Source organism: Typopeltis vanoorti, chromosome 1, assembly GCF_054136105.1.
Source record: "Typopeltis vanoorti isolate ZY-2024b chromosome 1, IOZ_Tvanoo_1.0, whole genome shotgun sequence".
Taxonomy (NCBI): Eukaryota; Metazoa; Arthropoda; class Arachnida; order Uropygi; family Thelyphonidae; genus Typopeltis; species Typopeltis vanoorti.
In genome coordinates, this window is record NC_143549.1 from 12468597 (window position 1) to 12487512 (window position 18916).

General features: G+C 34.4%; 1 protein-coding gene across 4 annotated transcripts in view; it reads right to left on the reverse strand.

Moving 5' to 3' along the window:
* Nucleotides 1–18916, reverse strand: part of LOC150109791 (uncharacterized) — a 342753-nt gene that overhangs the window by 141153 nt on the left and 182684 nt on the right. For 3 of the 4 annotated variants that reach the window (XM_090411378.1, XM_090411217.1, XM_090411453.1), the window contains one exon: nt 2127–2264. In XM_090411378.1, the coding sequence (XP_090267504.1) occupies nt 2127–2264 (138 nt within the window). The remainder of the gene's footprint in view (nt 1–2126; nt 2265–18916) is intronic. The other variant, XM_090411294.1, reaches the window with a different exon arrangement.

The following is an 18916-nucleotide window of genomic DNA, read 5'->3' on the forward strand; positions in this document are numbered from 1 at the left end:
AGGGTATGATGTATAAATATTGGTTTAATGTAAATTAACTACTTTGTAAAATATGTTAGATATTACCTGTTTAAGTATTGTGTTTAAAAATAGAGAAAGGGATTAACCCTTATTAACACAGTGAGTCAGCAAAAAAATATGTCAGAAAAGTTCACAACAACTTGGAAACAAATTAAGCACATAAAAACAAAGACGTTTGACAAGAGAGGACTGGAGTGACATCATTGTGCCGAAGAGTAATCATAGACACTCCGGAGTGAGAACAAAGAACGAGAAAGATATTTAAGCAGCTGAAAGGGAGAGAAAAAGGAGCATCTAGGTCAGTTTTTAGTTCCTATTCGGCAGTACGGAAGAGAAGAGGCAATGGCAATTTTCACGGAGCTCATGGATGGAGGCTTGGTAGTTCATACTGCAACTCTACAATATACAAAATATAGATTCCAATTATATATTTGGTTTAATCCTTTATCCAAGCATAAGCAAACAAAGTTTGCAATTTAAGTATTTTCAGGACTGGGGCAACTCGTGGCAAAGGTGGTATATAACTTCTCATCACTTGCTTTGGTATCCCATAATGCAAAGCACATCTCCTTGCAGACATGTATAAACAGCAGGAGCCAGCTGAGCCCAGGTTGTTTATAGAGGTCTACTCTTCTGAAGATTCTTCCGCACATTTCACCATTGGGATATGAATCCTCTTCTGCTGATTTGTCCGTTGTTCCATTAGTTTATCAAATTTGGTCATAAAGGATGAACCATCAGTTGTCACAAATTATATCTTTAGAGACAGACCACATTCGCTTACTTTCTTCTCTACAAATTCTAAGCAATTCTCTGATGGCATGCTACTGTACACATTACACTAGTCCAATATTCCAAAATTTCCTCAACAGAGTGAGCATTTATATTTAAATATCTATTGCATACTGATATCCACACATCAAAAGTCAGGCTATTTCATTTACCAGATTTTTTTTTTTTTTTTGAATGTGACTATCAAAATCCAGTATTCTTTTCATGGTTACTTTTTAGATTTTTATGATACAGAAATCTCTAAAATTATTCTTTAACATGCAATATATTTATGTTTACTTTTGTGTGCAAAGTGTCTAGTTAACTGAGCTTCATGATATTTTTCGGCTTTCATTACACTTGTTGTGCATGATTTATTGTTATCAATTTTCTATACTTTATGTGAATAAATCATAAACAATTATTTTTTTAATTGTTTATGATTTATTCATAAACAATTAAAAAAAAAATAGTATTTCTATATCAATACCAGTATTTGAACATTGAAAAGACTGGCAGCTCTGTCCTATAACCCTTACCTACAATCCTGACAGAGTTTCTATCAGATTTTTTGTGGTGTAACGTAACTATCTTTACTTAATTTAGGGATGAGAGAGTTGTAAGATTCCAAAAACAGTCTCTCTGATTTGTACCAATATCTGTATGATAAAGATGTTTTTACCCCTATTGGATAGTCTGAAGCCTGAATGGCATGAACTGTAATCCCAGAATGGTAACAAATGAAGATTACTTTCATCAAGTACAGTGTAACTTCGAAAGATCACATGATCTTGCAAATCAGTATGCTCTCCACACTGGAAGAACTCACAATTTTTATCTTAATGAATATAAATAATTTTAGTTTTGCATCTATGCTACACCCATTCTCAAGGAATGCACACACTTATTAAGATTGTATTTGAAGGGGAAAAAAAAACTTCTTTATATACAGATATATATTGAAACAGAGTCTAACAAACTTTCATGATTAAACAGATGTTTTTGGAATCTGAAACAGCTCCCAAAAACCTGGGAGAATATTATTAAGTAACTGTCAGCCTGGTAATCAAGATCTCCAAGAGCTGGTCACCATATTATTTCCATTTATTATATCTAAGCAACTGTATGCTTCTTCCATTGAACAAGGAGTAAGTTTCTTTAATAATATAAAAAAATAAATAAATAAATAAAATAAAGTAAAATTATAATAATGGAGTATTATTATTAAGTGTGCCAATGAGATTAAAAAAAAAAAAAAATTAAATACCAATGTTTATAAAAATATTTGAACATCCTTAAGCTATATGAAGCATACTTGAAGCATTAATACTCACACTAAGAAACACTGGGTTGGAAAGAGTTATTAATAAAGGAATTAACTGTGCATATTCTAGAAGGCTAGATGACTGGTCACCATAATCATGCTGCTGAAACTCTTCGACATGAAGTTTCTTAAAAGAACACTGCTCTGTCTCAAATTACAAAATTCAAACAGAATAAAATTATAATTTTGAAATAGATTATAAAAGAAATTTAAATATAATAAAGTTTTTTATCATCGTTTCCTAATATCCTGCACCCTCAAGGGATGTAGAGGATAGATCATTTGCACATAATTTCATTCCAATGAGATATGACAAGATAGATTTAATATTAAATAGGAGATACAAGAAGATACAAAAATTGCATGCTTTGAGTCTGCTGTCATAATATGATAAAAGTGAGCTGAGAGGAAGGATCATGACTGCAAATAAACCAATGTACAGGTTGTGCAGTAAAAAGTATGGAGTTTGTGAATACATGGAGTGAGTTTAATGAGCATAAAGACTTGTAGTTAGGCATCTTGAGCAAGAGTTTTGAACTGCAAAGTCAGGCAAACTAGAATTTTTTTTTTTTTTTGGGGGGGGGGGGTGATACACGTGCATATGGTGTACCCACAGATATTCTCGAAGTGAGTGAAGAAGAATGATCATATGATGCTGAACGTAGCATTAATTAATGATACAGTTCAAATGCTTAGGTTCTAAATTTGAGTGGGATAGATAACAGCAGGTGTGAATGAGGTTGTGGGCTGAACTGGATATTTCAATTTATCTATATTAATACCACAGGTATCATAACTTATCATACTCCTTATACTCATTCAAGACAAGACACTCAAGACATTTGGTAACCCATTCCATTTACTCCACTTTCCAAACAAAAAACCAACCTTGTTAACCACACTCTAACATAAACATCCAGGTATGATTGACATTTCATTCTATCCCACTCTATCATGTATTGCAAATTTCCTTCAGCATTAATAAAACTGTTAAGTAATTATAAGGTTTTATCACAACCTCTTTTTTCTCATTACTGACTAAACTGTATAATTTATCTTTATAATCTTTCCCAAGTCTTTCAGTAACATTTTTGTTTCGCTATTTTTAGACATCATGTGGCTTTCATTTTCTCTGTATTCCTTATATGTGCACAATGACTTACTTGACAGGAACTTTCAATATTAGCACTTCTTTTTCAAAACTGCCTTTTTATAGATTATTTAAAAACAAAAATTTTTCTTGTTTCAAGACCAGTAATTGTATCGGGTTGGGAGGGGGGGAACGTGGGAACTGCTATGCTATTATGGGCTCCATGCCAACTCTGCAAGTTAGTACATCAGACCTTATTATGAATATAAAAATTTGCCATTGCACTAATAATTGCCATTCTCAATGGTTGCATGCAAGGAATCATTATCCTGCATTTTAAATTAAGGTAAGGCTCAAATTTCTGCAGTACATTAAATGATGGTTTGTCAAGTAACTTAATTACTATTATATACTATTATAATATATAATAATTTGCATGAAGGTAAATTGAACAGAAGTAGCATATAATCAGAATGTTGAGATGAATATAAAAACATGCGAGAGATTTCTAAATTACAACTATAACATGTTATATACATGCACCAGTGATTGCAGAGGGGAAAAAGTAGATACAGGAAGAGCGAATTTCAAAATTGAAAATTCAACAAAGACTTATTTGAGTGTCACAGAAGATTCTTGTAAGGAAAACAAGCAAAGCAAACTCCTTTAATCATTAGAGAGGACAGCTGTCTATAATTTGTTGCATATTCTTGTTTAAATCCTTCAATGCACAAAATCCATATGTATGTTGGCATCTGTTTCAACTTTACTGAGACCAAGATCTGTTTCAACCTTTACTGAGGTCTCATCAGAGGGAGCAAGAACAAGTTAAATCAATGAAGTAGTCATAAAATTTTCATTTACATATAGTAATTAGCCATATTATTGCAACGCTCTGGATGAGTGAGAGAGAGAGAGAGAGAGAAGAGTGCATGAGTGAGTGAGTTCTAGACAGTGTCTTCACTTAGTTAAAAGTATATCATATACATGACAAGAAATTATACTCATCTTAATCATTTACCCAAGTGTAAGCACACAAAGTTTGCACAACAAAGCTTCACAACTAGTCTATTTGTATACAGAAGCTGTTGACTTCACATCAATTTTCTTAGTATCCCACAATGCAAAGCATACTTTCTTTCAGATGTCTATTGTTATGCATACACTTGGGCAAAGGATTAAACAAGAATAACATTACATGGAAAAAGTGGATATTAAAGCTCCAACATTATTTCAAAGTCGAATGTTTGTAAAAAACTATGACAGTTTCATAAATTTGACTTGAGAGCTTACAAGAATATAATCCTTGGCATTGCATTTGCTTTAGATTGCACTACATATTAAAGAACATGACTGCTGCCCCAAGAATCCATATATCACTTTTTATTAGTGCAGAGCATTTGATAAAGGCTTTATCAAATGAATACTAAATAAAATGATATTTTATTTAGTATTCAATTCAATATTAAAGAAATCTAATGTCAGAGAAATGTATTTTTTTTGTAAGTGAACTCTAAATCAGTGCATAAAAATAATTACTAAGAAAAAGTGGATATTAAAGCAGCAGGGCAAAGGTAAAGTGATAAGGGCAGCAGTCATGTTGTTGTAAGTAATGGAAACCAAGGCAAATCTGATACTGAGGACTGTATTCAAGTAAACTATCAGATCATTTTACAAAACTTCCATAGTTTCTACAAACATTCAGCTTTGAAATAATGTTGGATCTTTAGTATCCACTTTTTTATGCAATTTCATCACCAAGATGAAGCCATATGGTTCTTTCTTTAGTAAAAAGAAAAACATCCTTTGTAAGCAAGTGAAAAAAAAGCCAAAAACCCTTTCTACAGCTATCTCTGATTCAGAATATGCAATTTTATTACTTGTAAATAGAAAATATGACTTTTGCATTGATTTAACTTTTGAAACTAGTCATCTGAGTAGTGACCTTTCCCATAATACAGAGCAAAATAAGAAAAGGAAGTGTGCTTTGCATTATGGTATACTGAGACAACTGATGTCTCAGTATACCATAATGCGAATTATGGTATAGAGGCATAATTAGTGGACTAGTCGTGAAGATACAGAGGCATAGTAAAGATACTTCGATAAGATACAGAGGCATAGTAAAGATACTTCGTGAAGATACTTCGATAAGATACAGAGGCATAGTAAAGGACTAGTCGTGAAGATACTTCGATAAGCAAACCTTGTTTGCTTACACTTGAGTAAAGGATTAAAACAATGCAATCTCTTCCAACCACACTGGGAAAGCAACTTGCCAGTCAGATTACTGCAGAGCTGGTTTTTTGTATAATAAGGGAGGGCACTAGAGTCGCCGGAGAAAGTGGAGGGAATTTGAGCTGTGCTGAAAAAAGTGCTTTTTTAATCGGTGAATAGTGTGACTTCTGTCAAGATTTGTGCTAAGTTGTTTTTCTGTAATACAAGTGTCCTTCTGTGGTTGTTTTTGGAGTTAGTTGTTGTCGCTATATTGTGTATCTTGGTTACCGAGAAGACGGAGTCGGAATCGGATGCAACGGTGGAAGAGAAGATGAAGATAACATAAGTTTTCATTATTTAGTTTTATTTTATTTATATTTAGTATACTTAAATGTTTTGTTTGTATTTTGTTTGTACTTTTACTTATATAGTTACCTATAGTTATACTCCCTTATACTTATTCAGCGTTTACTTGTAATAGTTCCTCACTATTTTGAATAACGGCGATAGCTAAAATTGTAAATGGCACATCACCAAGTCCTCTCCCATTTAAGGTTTCCATTTTGCATGATATAATATGGGATTTGGTATGCGGGACTTATGGAATGTATGTGTCCCAGCAGTTGTATATGTGGCAGGTGAGAGAAGGGGAAATACGTATATGCACAAAATGCAGGCAATGGGGGAAATTGGTAAGTCAGAGATGACTATAACTGACCTCATTAAGTCAGAGGTGGGAGATTCTCCACGTAGAGAGATGAGTGGTATGATAGAGGGCAAGAATAGCGAGAGAAATATAGCGAGAGTTTTTGGAGAGGGTCTCAATTGGGAGGATGAATGGCAAATAAGAGTGGCTGACGCAGACAAAAATAGATGAGCTGAAAGAGCAGGTGGAATGTCTAGGGAATGAGATGACTGTGGAAAGGTTACAAAGGCAGATAACAAAGATGGTTTCAGGATTGTACAATGTTAGTTATGAGGATCAGCTGAGGGAATGCGGACTGCAGAGTTTGGTGAACAGAAGGAGAGGTGATATGATTGAGACTTTCAAACTGTTGAGAGGTGGTTACAGGGTTGACACTGGGAAGTTCTTTCACTTGGTTGAACAGCAGGAAGAAGTGATGACAAGGGGCCATCCCTGGAAGTTATGAAAGGAAACTGTGAGCAAGAGGGTGAGGAGTGGTTTCTTTGCATGGAGGATGGTTGAACTGTGGAATGCATTGCCTGATAGGGTGGTGAGAGCGAGAACGGTCAATGAGTTTAAGGAGTAGTATGATAGACTTTGTGTTTCCTAGGAGGGACCTCTCATGATGAGTCTTGATAGACTTTGTGTTTCCTAGGAAGGATCTCCTGCGATGAGTTTTTTGATTCCATGGAGGTCTAAATAATAATAATAATTGATGGTACAATTATATGGTACTGTGCCAGAAGTCAGTTAATACACTGACCCATTCAAAGGGCTAAACGAAGACTGGATAATTAGCATCACCGTACTTTATCAATTTAATATATTTTCTGCTCTACTGTTTAGAGCAGAAAGGTGGTTTAAAACTAATTTGCTCTTTCCTAAAATTTTTCCAGAGAAAAAAAAAGAAAAAATCCAGCTGATGGATTTCTGTTCATAATAAGAAAGAACATGTTTTAGTAACACAATGTTAAAACATAGAAAATGTGAATAAAGTGACATGGAAAAAACACACAAACAGAAAAAATTTATTGATTTTTTTCTGTTTATGTGTTTTGTTGATAGCGATATCTTTATGCTGGTGAGAATACAAAAATATATAGAGAATTTTAAAATAGGAAGTGATCTTCCCTTTAGTTTTGAGCAAGGTAATAAATTTAAAAAAAAAAAAATATATATATATATATATATGAAAGAATGATCATTAACTTGGTTAACATACATATTTTTATAAAGAACTGAATGACTAGAACCGAGATTTAAGTAAAAAGGTGTTAATATAAAAACACGACTAGTTTTGGCTTAGCAGCCTTCATCAGGTGAGATTATAAAAGAAAGAAAAAAGAAAAAACACTGAAGCTTAAATAAACTATGAACATCATAGAGAACACACTTTCCCAACAATACAACTAACGAAAGAACAGCTTTAAATACAACCGCAACAATTTAGTGTCAATTGTGTATAGAGACTCTATGACTTTCATAGTTTATTTAAGCTTCAGTGTTTTTTCTTTTTTCTTTCTTTTATAATCTCACCTGATGAAGGCTGTTAAGCCGAAACTAGTCGTGTTTTTATATTAAAACCTTTTTACTTAAATCTCGGTTTTAGTCATTCAATTCTTTATAAATAAATATATATATATATATATATATATATATATAGAAAACTATACGTGAACGTTTTTAAAATAATCAAAGTCAAGCAGCTTTCAGAATGAATTATAGACTCAGATATATAAAGTGAAAGAAAATTAAAAGAACCAAACCCTAGAAATGTAGTGACCAGTTGTAGAGAACATTGACTGATTCAGACAGGGAAGTATGCTATTATCTATAAGGACAGAGAAGGGAAAAAAATCGGAATTTCATGGTGACTCAAGAAGTTAGAAGCAGTCTTGGAAAAGAATGAACCATGTCAAAAGCAAATTAGCACTTGTTCTTCGACAAAGGAAAGAAAAGCATAAAAGTAAACATATAAAACCACCTAATTAAATGTTATGGGAAGACTGAGAATATAGATGATAAAACTCATGAAGGTAACAAAATGTTCTGAAGTTTATTAATAAGAAGAAACAAGAAATGGAAGAAAGAATACAGCACACTGAAAGGAATCTGTGAAGATAAAAGTATGATATATGTATGTATGGTAAGGCTTAGATTTTATTAATAAAAAACACCAAGAGAAAAAAATACATTTATTGAACTAGATTTTTTTGCAGTTAAAGTTTCATGTTGCTCCTAATGTCAAATTAAGTTTAGTAGATTATGAAGTCACCCTGTATCTCCAAATAGAAGCTAAGTTGTAAATAGATTTTAAATATCAACATAAAAATTTATGTTGATATTTGAAAGACTAATATAAATTACAGTTAACACCAAAGAGTAATTTTAAAAGGCATACTGTTTGTATATTTTTGGAGAACAAGAAGGACAAAATATTTGGAGCCAAACTTGATTGAGCCAAGAACATGTGGTAAGAAATGGTATTGATGACGATGAGGCATAAACAAGACCAGTAAACAAAAAAAAAAAAAATTAATAATAATAATAATAAATCATAAAATGGACTATAAATTTTGAACAGGAAAATTTTGGAACTAAAAATCTATAAAAATGAAGAATTAATGAGCAAAAAAAGTGCTAAAACTAGTAATATATATATATACACAAGACCAGCAGCATGATGGTAGTGATGGCTATTTCTTGAGAACTGTCATCAGATGATAGCTCATAGCAAAAAACTGACTATGAGCTACCATGTTGTTGAGATTATGTATTAAGAGGAGTTTGGTTTGTTTGCAAGTAATGGGGGGAGGAGTTGAAATTATCATCATGATCATCAAATTCCTGCCATGTCCCTCAAGGGGTGTACAGGATATGATAGTACTACATGAAAAAATTACATCATTACTAACTTCCTATCTACAATTTTCCTCCAAATCAGTCTGTTACTTGTCAAGACTCCAACATTATCAGATCTTATATTTCTATCGTCTAAGGCACTTTGTACCGTATCAATCCACCTATATCTTGGTCTACCTTTGGGTCGTTTTGCTGCCAACCTGGCAGAGAACACTTGTTTTGCTAATCTTTCCTCTCCCATTCTGTTTAAGTGACCATACCACCTGAGATAGCTCTGCTAACGCATTCCTGGATGCTGACAATGTCAAGTTCTTTCCTAATATCCTCGTTTTTAATATGATATTGCAATTGATGCCATCTGTTCATGCCTATAATCTTTCTCAGGACTCTTATATCTGCGGTCTCTAGTCTTTGGGTCAAGTGTTTTACTTCTGACCCAGCTCTCAGATCCATAAGTTAAAACTGGTTTGAACACTGTCTTGTATACAGCTAATTTAGTGTTCCGACTAATTTCTCTCTTATTCCATATGAATTTATTCAATTGACTTCCCACCATACCAGCTTTGCTGATTCTGTTGTCTATTTCTATATTGAACTTACCATCTTCAGTAAAAATCGTGCCTAAGTAGCTGAAATGTTTTACTTGTTCCACAGGTTCTCCATTCACAACACAGTTGACATTTTCAATGATTCTGCCTATTTTCATTGTCTTTATCTTTTTATTGCTGACCTTCATACCATATCTATTACAACAGCTATTCAATTTAGTCAGAGAATCTTGCAGACTTTTAGCGGATTTATTTAGAAGTATAACATCATCCACATAAAGCAAAGAGCTGACATTAACATCTCCAATTTCAATATCATTTTTAATACCACTTTCCTTCATAATGTGATCCATAATAATAATGAAAACAGAGGGGATAATGTACATCCTTGTCTCACACCAGATTTAAAATTAAACCATCTTCCTGTACTTCCTTCAATTCCAACTGCTGACTTACAACTCAAATAAAGACTAAGTATTACTTAGTTTTTATTTGAGTTGTAAAGTACCCTGTTCCTGTAAGCTTGCGTACTTTGGACAGACAGGCAGATCAGCATCCATCCGCCTGGAGGAACACAAGTCGTACATCGTTAAACACAACTATGGCCATTCAGGCTTGGCTGACCATGTTTTGGACACCACCCACAGAGTATCATGGAATAAAACCACCATGCTCCACCACAGCAAATTCAAGAAAGAAAGACTTTTCTTAGAAGCAGCAGCAGCTCTCAGAAACCAACCAAATCTTAACAAATACGGTTGCATTAAGCTTTGGAAAACACTCATCACCAGAGGTCCCACCTTACATTCCAGGCCACGTACTACCGCCCTAAGAGGGTGCTCCACCTAGATAGGACTTTAGTGTCACCCACGTGGTTGGGCTTAGTATTGTAAGTTTTTGTGTGCATGTTACATTAATTGTTTTTGTAATCTGAAAGCTGCTCAACTTTTATTCGCTTTAAAACTTTCTTACATGTTATTCTTTTCAATATGAACTTCAATTTTATCCTGCTCAAGACTAAATAGTGATCACTTCCAATTTCAAATCCTCTGTACACTCTGGTGTCCTGCACCAGGGAGAAAACATCACTATTAACAATAACATAGTCAATGAGACTTTTCTTATTCCTAGCCTCTTCTCTCCATGTGAATTTGTGCACATTTTTATGTTGGAACATGGTGTTAGTAATAACCAACCCGTGTCCTGAGCAGAAATCCAACAGATATTTGCCATTATTATTAGCTTTGCTCTTTTCTCCAAATTTTCCCAAAATATTTTTGTATGTCTCACAATCATTTCCTACTCTGCTATTTAGATCCCCTACAAGGACCAACTTTTCCTTTTTCATTGTGTCAGTTGCTTTTTCTAAAGCGTCAAAAAATTCCTCCACTTCTACCTTAGTAGAACCTTCTGTGGGACCATAGGCACAAATAAGTCTCATTGTCCAGTTCCCCATTCTCATATTTGCCCACATTACTCTACTTGAGACTGATTGCCATTCAAGAAGATTAGCCTCATATTTTGTGTTGAATACTATGGCTACTCCTTCTGTTCCTTGATTGTCATTGCCTGAATATAACATTTTGTATTTATTGTCAGAAAGATCTCACCAGTTTTGGTCCTTTTTTGTTTCTGTCACCCCTATTATGTCGATCTGGTACTTATCTAATTCCTCAGCTAGCTCCATTTCTTTGCCATTCAGGCTTCTTACGTTGATAGTACCGATCTTTAACTCTGGTGATGTTGAGTTGGGGTTTGTTTTCAGATTTGTCCAGTAGCTGACTTTTCGCTGTTCGCCCTTGTTCCCTGGCGAAAACAACGGGGACCTTGTTTAACCGGGCGATGCCCCAGCCGGCATGAAATTTTGTCATGTTGTACCATCATGATGAATGTTGGGATATGTTTATATTGTATTGCATGCCATGATATTTCAGTGGTGGGATTTTTGTTGATATTATTGGTTTTTTTTTTCTTGTTTTTTTAGTGATGGGATGTTAGCATTCTGGTATGCAGATATTGCAATCACAATAATGTTCCATTAAGTGAGACTTCAAACAACTAATAGTGGAGCCAATGTAGCAAGTATTGCATCCTGATTGACAGTTAAACTTTTAAATGACATGGTGCCATAGTAAAACATCAGTGAGATATTGTGGGTTTAGGTTTTAAATTTTGTAGTCTTTTGCTCGTAGTGAAAGCAATTCTGTAATTTGAATATCTGCACAATTTTTGAAATATTATGAATACATGGGAATTTTAGAATGGTGTAGAATTTGGATAAGCTGCTTTGGGAGGAAGGCATACAATTTTTGGAAACTTAGATTGCATAATCTATTAGTTATTGAGGGTATTAGAGAAAGGATGATGTTTTTAAGGTATGTGATTTCTTGAGTTAGAGCAGTAGAAGAGTACTTGTAATTGTTAAATAAACTTTGTTAAAAAATGATCGATCTTTACTAAGGATGACAAGAGGAGAAATGCAAGTAGTTTCCAATGCTGGTAGGTTTATGGTATACCTTAGTACTAATATAATGTTCAGATCTGGTGAGTGTCAGTTTACCAAATTTACAGATTCCATCTTTTTCATATTTGATAGAGAATTTTAGAGTTTATGGCTAAAGATGTTTAAAGAAACAATTAGTTTTTATATAGCATTACCGTTGCCAATACATAGGACATCATTAAAGATTATATCAACCCCCCCCCCCCTTCAATGTTGCATTGTAGTATAAAATATTGAGGGAGGGGTGTGGGGTTGATAAGAACTGTGTTTCCATTTGGGCAAGGAAAACTTCAGCAAGTTGACTGCTAACGTTCTGATCCATGGGAAGATACTGCTGTACATATTTTTAGTTTTTGAAAATTTCCTTTTTCAAAAAAATGTATAGTCCATTTGATTCATCATTGGTCTTTTTTACTGGTCTGATTTATGAATCACCATCATCATCAACACCGTTCTCTTACCACATGTTCTCAGATCAATCAAGTTTGACTCCAAATATTGTCACCCTCATCTTTCCATTCAAAAGCAAGGTGCATGTGCGTGCGTCATGAAGAGTACTACAATAAAAATCAAACAGTGGATTATTTAAAACAGTAAGAACTGTGTATAAAACAACACAAAGGAATAACAGAGGAAACATGATATTATTTTTAAAAAAAAATTATAATTAATGATGTGTGATTGGAATAAGAGTTTCCCATACCTCTGACTGTGAAAACACAGTCGTTCTGATTCAAATTTGAATGATGGAGTAATGCTTCATTGCTTTCTATAAATAAACATTAGAACTCATGGCTACAATGATGGATTAAGTGCATTTTAGACCATAGGATAATGCGATCAGTATCAATTTCACATTATGCAAGGCAAGATTTCTCAAATTTCTTATATGATGTAAGATTGGTGTTGTGGAATTCTTTTCTCCAATGAATGTTGAGTTTGTCTAAAGTAATATAGGTGGCAGTCACATGGAACTTGGTAAACACCATGAAGAGGGAGGGGATTGTTTATCTTTAGAAGATGAGAACCACGATGATAATTTGATGAAAGGAATGAATGTAGCTACCAGAACATACTTTTTAAGAATTTACAGGATAGGAACTGTCTGGAATGTTTCATTGCAGTTTAAGATGGATTATAGGAATCAAAAAGACTCATTGTAGGATGTTCCATATAAGGTAATCAGTGGGGCCAGACCGAGAAGAAATACCAAAATTGAATTTACCATTTCACTGCTTGTATATGAGAAATATGACTTTTGATGAAATATCCATAAAGGTCAAAAACTGGTCTGAGTAGTTGTTCTTCCAATAATGCATAGCAACTGTACACATTCGAAAGGATGTGTGCTTTACATTATGGGATACTATGGCAATTAATGTGAAGTCATTAGCCTCTTTATACAAGCAACCTAGTAGTGTAGAAACATCATGTGCAAACTTTGTTTGTTTACCCTTGGATATAGGATTAAACAAGAATATAATTACTTAAATTAAGGGGATATTAAATCCCACATAGTTTTAAAACCGAATAAGAAACTCAAAGACTGGAATCAGAGAGTTTCTTGCCGAATATAGTAAACTATAAAATATCGGCGACACTAGTGTTAGCCAATGCAAGTGATCCTAGTACGTAGTACAATACCGGACGACTCGTTGCAAAGGTGAGGGAAGTTCAGATCGCTATTCTTAGGTATTTTCCATAATGTAAAAACACATTTCCAAGGAAATGTATGCTGTTATTACATTATGGAGGGAGGTCACTACCCAGACCGGTTTCAGCCTTTTTTGAGGCTTCATCAGTGAGTAGCTAGACCTAATACCAAAGTGTATAGCGAAAAGAACTTATATACCCTGCGAACGAGTTTTCCAAACAGGTGCAACCATTAAGTTACTTAAGTATAAAGAGCTAATAAGCTTCATTTCGGCAATGAAAACATTACTTAAATTAAGGGGATATTAAATCCCACATAGTTTTAAAACCAAATAAGAAACTCAAAGACCTTTGAGTTTCTTATTCGGTTTTGAAGTCAGCTAATATAAACATAAGTATCAAAAAGTGAAACTGGCAGAAAACTTAGAGAAGTGCTGCACTGACATAACTGAAGTTGCCAAAACAAACAAAAAAGAGTCTTCTAAATAACTACCACAGGATGTTATATATAGGCAATGATTATTAGGGAAAGGAAGGAGTAGCTATAGTATTCAAAACATCATCAATCATTTCGATGGAACATGTGCACTAGACATATTAAAATAAAACTTTCAATGCTTTTATGCAACAAAAATTATATAGAATTTTATTCAAAAACTCCAATATATTTCATCCAACATTACATGGACATCACCAGGGAAACAGTTAAATGTACAAACACGAATCACAATGAGTCATAAACCGTTTGCACACCACGGCACTTGGCCGCACGAAGGAAGACTTGGTTTAGAGTTTAGTCGGCGACTAGAGGAAATTTTTCTAAGCCTTTTTTCGACCGGTTCCCGAGTTAGTCGATCTCTGGCACGGGCAAGCGGGTTTTCCCTCCTGGAAACTCAGGTTTTTCGTCCTGCAAATTCAAGAAAATCGACCATAGAACCCACATTATTTCAAACATTAAATATATTGTGTTAGGATTAGGGACCACGAGATGGCAGCACATTTGAGCCATCTCTCTTCACTGTGTACTACTTAATTAGTGATAGCCTTGGGCCATCTATCTCTGATTGGTACCAGTGTAGATTGAACTGCCCACTCAGTCTCCAAAAGTTAGATAGGGCTAAATGGCCTCGCCTACTCCTTGTATACGGGAATAAAAAAGAATTAGCTGATTTTTTTTTTTTTTTTATATTAACTTGTGTCTTGGTTGCAACTGAAGTATATAATATTACACTACTAGAGTTCAAAGGAACCATTGTAGGAAGTTACATAGATAAAAAAAAAGAATTTAAATTAATTATTAATTTAATTCTGAATGCCATAATAATTCCACAGGTGACACTGAATTTTCAAGTTTATCGAAAGCAAACCTTTACTGGCAGATACGTTCACTCATCCTCCCATCACAGGAAATGGGTATTATCAAGAGTCTTGTATATAGAGCTCAATGAATCTGCTCTTCTGATCCCATTTTGTTAGATAAACTGTATAAAATTAAAAGTAATCTGATATGTAATGGATACAACAAAACTATCATTGAAAATATTATTGCTAATTATCGTCCTTTTGCCAGACCACAATTGAATGTGAAAAGAATTTCAATACTCTACCTTAAAAGAACCCTGGAACAAGTAGCAAGGATTCTTTGTAAATTCACTGTAGATGCTCTCTTCAGACTAGCTCAGAAACCGAACTAGACAAAATGTTTTCATTAAAACAGGTTTGAATTCGATTGTCTTTTACCTGAAACACGTGAAATGGCACTAAATCATCCGAACCTGAAGCAATCAGATTGCATGCCAATATCCAAGTTTTTGGAAGTGATCACTATTAAATGTTCCATAAATTTTTTTTTAAATTAATAATTATTTTAAATTAATTTTTATCCATGCAACTTTCTACAATTGTTACTTTGAACTTTAATTAATAGTATAATATCATATATTTCAGCTGTGACTGAGACACTAGCTAATATACACAACTTCATCATCATCATCAAATTCTTGCCATGTACCCTCAAGGGGTGTACAGGATATAATAGTATTACATGAAAAAAATTACATCATTACTAACTACCTAGCTACAATTTTCCTCCAAATCAATCTGTTACTTGTCAAGACTCCAACATTATCAGATCTTATATTTCTATCGTCTAAGACACTTTGTACCGCACCAGTCCACCTATATCTTGATCTTCCTCTGGGTCGTTTTCCTGCCAACCTGGCAGACAACACTTGTTTGCTAATCTTTCCTCGCCCATTCCGTTTAAGTGACCATACCATCTCAGATTAGCTCTGCTAATAGTATAACATCATATATTTCAGCTGTGACTAAGACACTAGCTAATATACACAACTTCATCATCATCATCAAATTCCTGCCATGTACCCTCAAGGGGTGTACAGGATATAATAGTACTACATGAAAAAAATTACATCATTACTAACTTCTTATCTACAATTTTCCTCCAAATCAATCTGTTACTTGTCAAGACTCCAACATTATCAGATCTTATATTTCTATCATCTAAGATACTTTGTACCGCACCAATCCACCTATATCTTGGTCTTCCTCTGGGTCGTTTTCCTGCCAACCTGGCAGACAACATTTGTTTTGCTAATCTTTCCTCGCCCATTCTCTTTACGTGACCATACTACCTGAGATTAGCTCTGCTAACGCATTCCTGGATGCTGACAATGTCAAGTTCTTTCCTAATATCCTCGTTTTTAATATGATATTGCAATTGATGCCATCTGTTCACGCCTATAATCTTTCTCAGGACTCTTATATCTGCGGTCTCTAGTCCTTGGGTAAAGTGTTTTACTTCTGACCCAGCTCTCAGATCCATAAGTTAAAACTGGTTTGAACACTGTCTTGTATACAGCTAATTTAGTGTTCCGACTAATTTCTCTCTTATTCCATATGAATTTATTCAATTGACTTCCCACCATACCAGCTTTGCTGATTCTGTTGTCTATTTCTATATTTAATTTACCATCTTCACTAAAAATCGTGGCTAAGTAGCTGAAATGTTTTACTTGTTCCACAGGTTCTCCATTCACAACACAGTCGAGATTTTCAATGATTCTGCCTATTTTCATTGTCTTTGTCTTTTTATTGCTGACCTTAATACCATATCTATTACAACAGCTATTCAATTTAGTCAGAGAATCTTGCAGACTTGTAGCAGATTTTTTTAGAAGTATAACATCATCTGCATAAAGCAAAGAGCTGACATTAACATCTCCAATTTTGATATCATGTTTAATACCACTTTCCTTCATAATGTGATCCATATAGATAATGAATAACAGAGGGGATAATATACATCCTTGTCTCACACCAGATTTAACAATAAACAATATCTTCCTGTACTTCCATCAATTCTAACTGCTGACTTACAACTCAAATAAAGACTACATATTGCTTGATATAATGCCCCATTGACACCATATAACTGCAGCGTATTGAATAGCTTCTCTCTTGGCACCTTGTCATATGCCTTTTCCAAATCGACAAAACTTAAATACAGATCTTTGTTATATTCCCATGCTTTCTCGACTATTTGTCGTAAAGTGAAGATCTGATCCTGACAGCCTCTATTTGGCATGAATCCAGCTTGTTCTCCACCAAGCTTTTCTTCCACAATTCTTTTCAACCGTTTCTCAAGCATACTTGCATAGATCTTACCAGGAACACTCAGTAGGGAAATACCTCTGTAATTCTCACATTCAGTTTTATTTTCCTTTTTATATATGGGTACTATGAAAGCCCTACTCCAATCACCAGGAATTCGTCCCTCTGTCCAGGCCTTCTGAACCATGCAGTGCAGCCACTGCAAGACTCTTATACCACCATACTTCAGCATTTCTGGTCGAATATCATCTACTCCTGCTGCCTTTCCACATTTCAAGCCTTTGATGACTTTTTCTACTTCAGGTGTGGATATGTATTCCTGACTGAATGCCTGGTGCTATCATCACTGCTTGTTTCATTTAGCAGTTTTTCAAAGTAATTACTCCATACTTCAAGGATATCTTTTTCTCCTGTTTTCATGTCACCTTTATCATCTCTAACTCCTTTCACATCACTCTTTCCTCCATTCCTAAGCTTCTTCAACAACCTCCAGAATATTTTGCCACCTTCTTGATATTTATTTTCTATATTCTTGCCAACGTCCTCCCATGACTTTTGTTTAGCTAGTTTTACACAGTGTTTTGCTTTCTTGCATTTGTTTCTATATTCTCTCAGAGCACAAGCTGACTTATTTGACAGAAAGGTTTGATATGCTTTCTTCTTTTCCTTCACTGCCTCTTTAACTTCCTGTGTCCACCAGGGAGTTCTGATTTTTTTTATCCTTGCAGACAACCTCACCACATGCCTCTCTGGCTGAATCAATCAATGTTTTCTTCAGAGTTTGCCACTGAATCTCCAGGGTTTGATTCCTGTTCTCAAACTCTTTCATTTTTTCTTCAATAATCTTTGTGTATTTTAGTCTACAGTTCACATCTGAGAGCTGCTCGACTTTTATTTGCTTTAAAACTTTCTTACATGTCATTCTTTTCAGTATGAACTTCAATTTTATCCTGCTCAAGACTAAATAGTGATCACTTCCAATTTCAAATCCTCTGTACACTCTGGTGTCCTGCACCAGGGAGAAAACATCACTATCAACAATAACATAGTCAATGAGACTTTTCTTATTCCTAGCCTCTTCTCTCCATGTGAATTTGTGCACATTTTTATGTTGGAACATGGTGTTAGTAATAACCAGTCCATGTCCTGAGCAGAAATCCAACAGATATTTGCCATTATTATTAGCTTTGCTCTTTTCTCCAAATTTTCCCAAAATATTTTTGTATGTCTCACAATCATTTCTATTTCCTACTCTGCTATTTAGATCCCCAACAAGGACCAACTTTTTCTTTTTCATTTTGTCAGTTGCTTTTTCTAAAGCCTCTAAAAATTCCTCCACTTCTACCTCAGTAGAACCTTCTGTGGGACCATAGGCACAAATAAGTCTCATTGTCCAGTTCCCCATTCTCATATTTGCCCACATTACTCTATTGAGACTGACTGCCATTCAAGAAGATTAGCCTCGTATTTTGTGTTGAATACTATGGCTACTCCTTCTTTTCCTTGATTGTTATTGCCTGAATATAACATTTTGTATTTATTGCTCAGAAAGATCTCACCAGTTTTGGTCTTTTTTGTTTCAGTCACCCCTATTATGTCGATCTGGTAC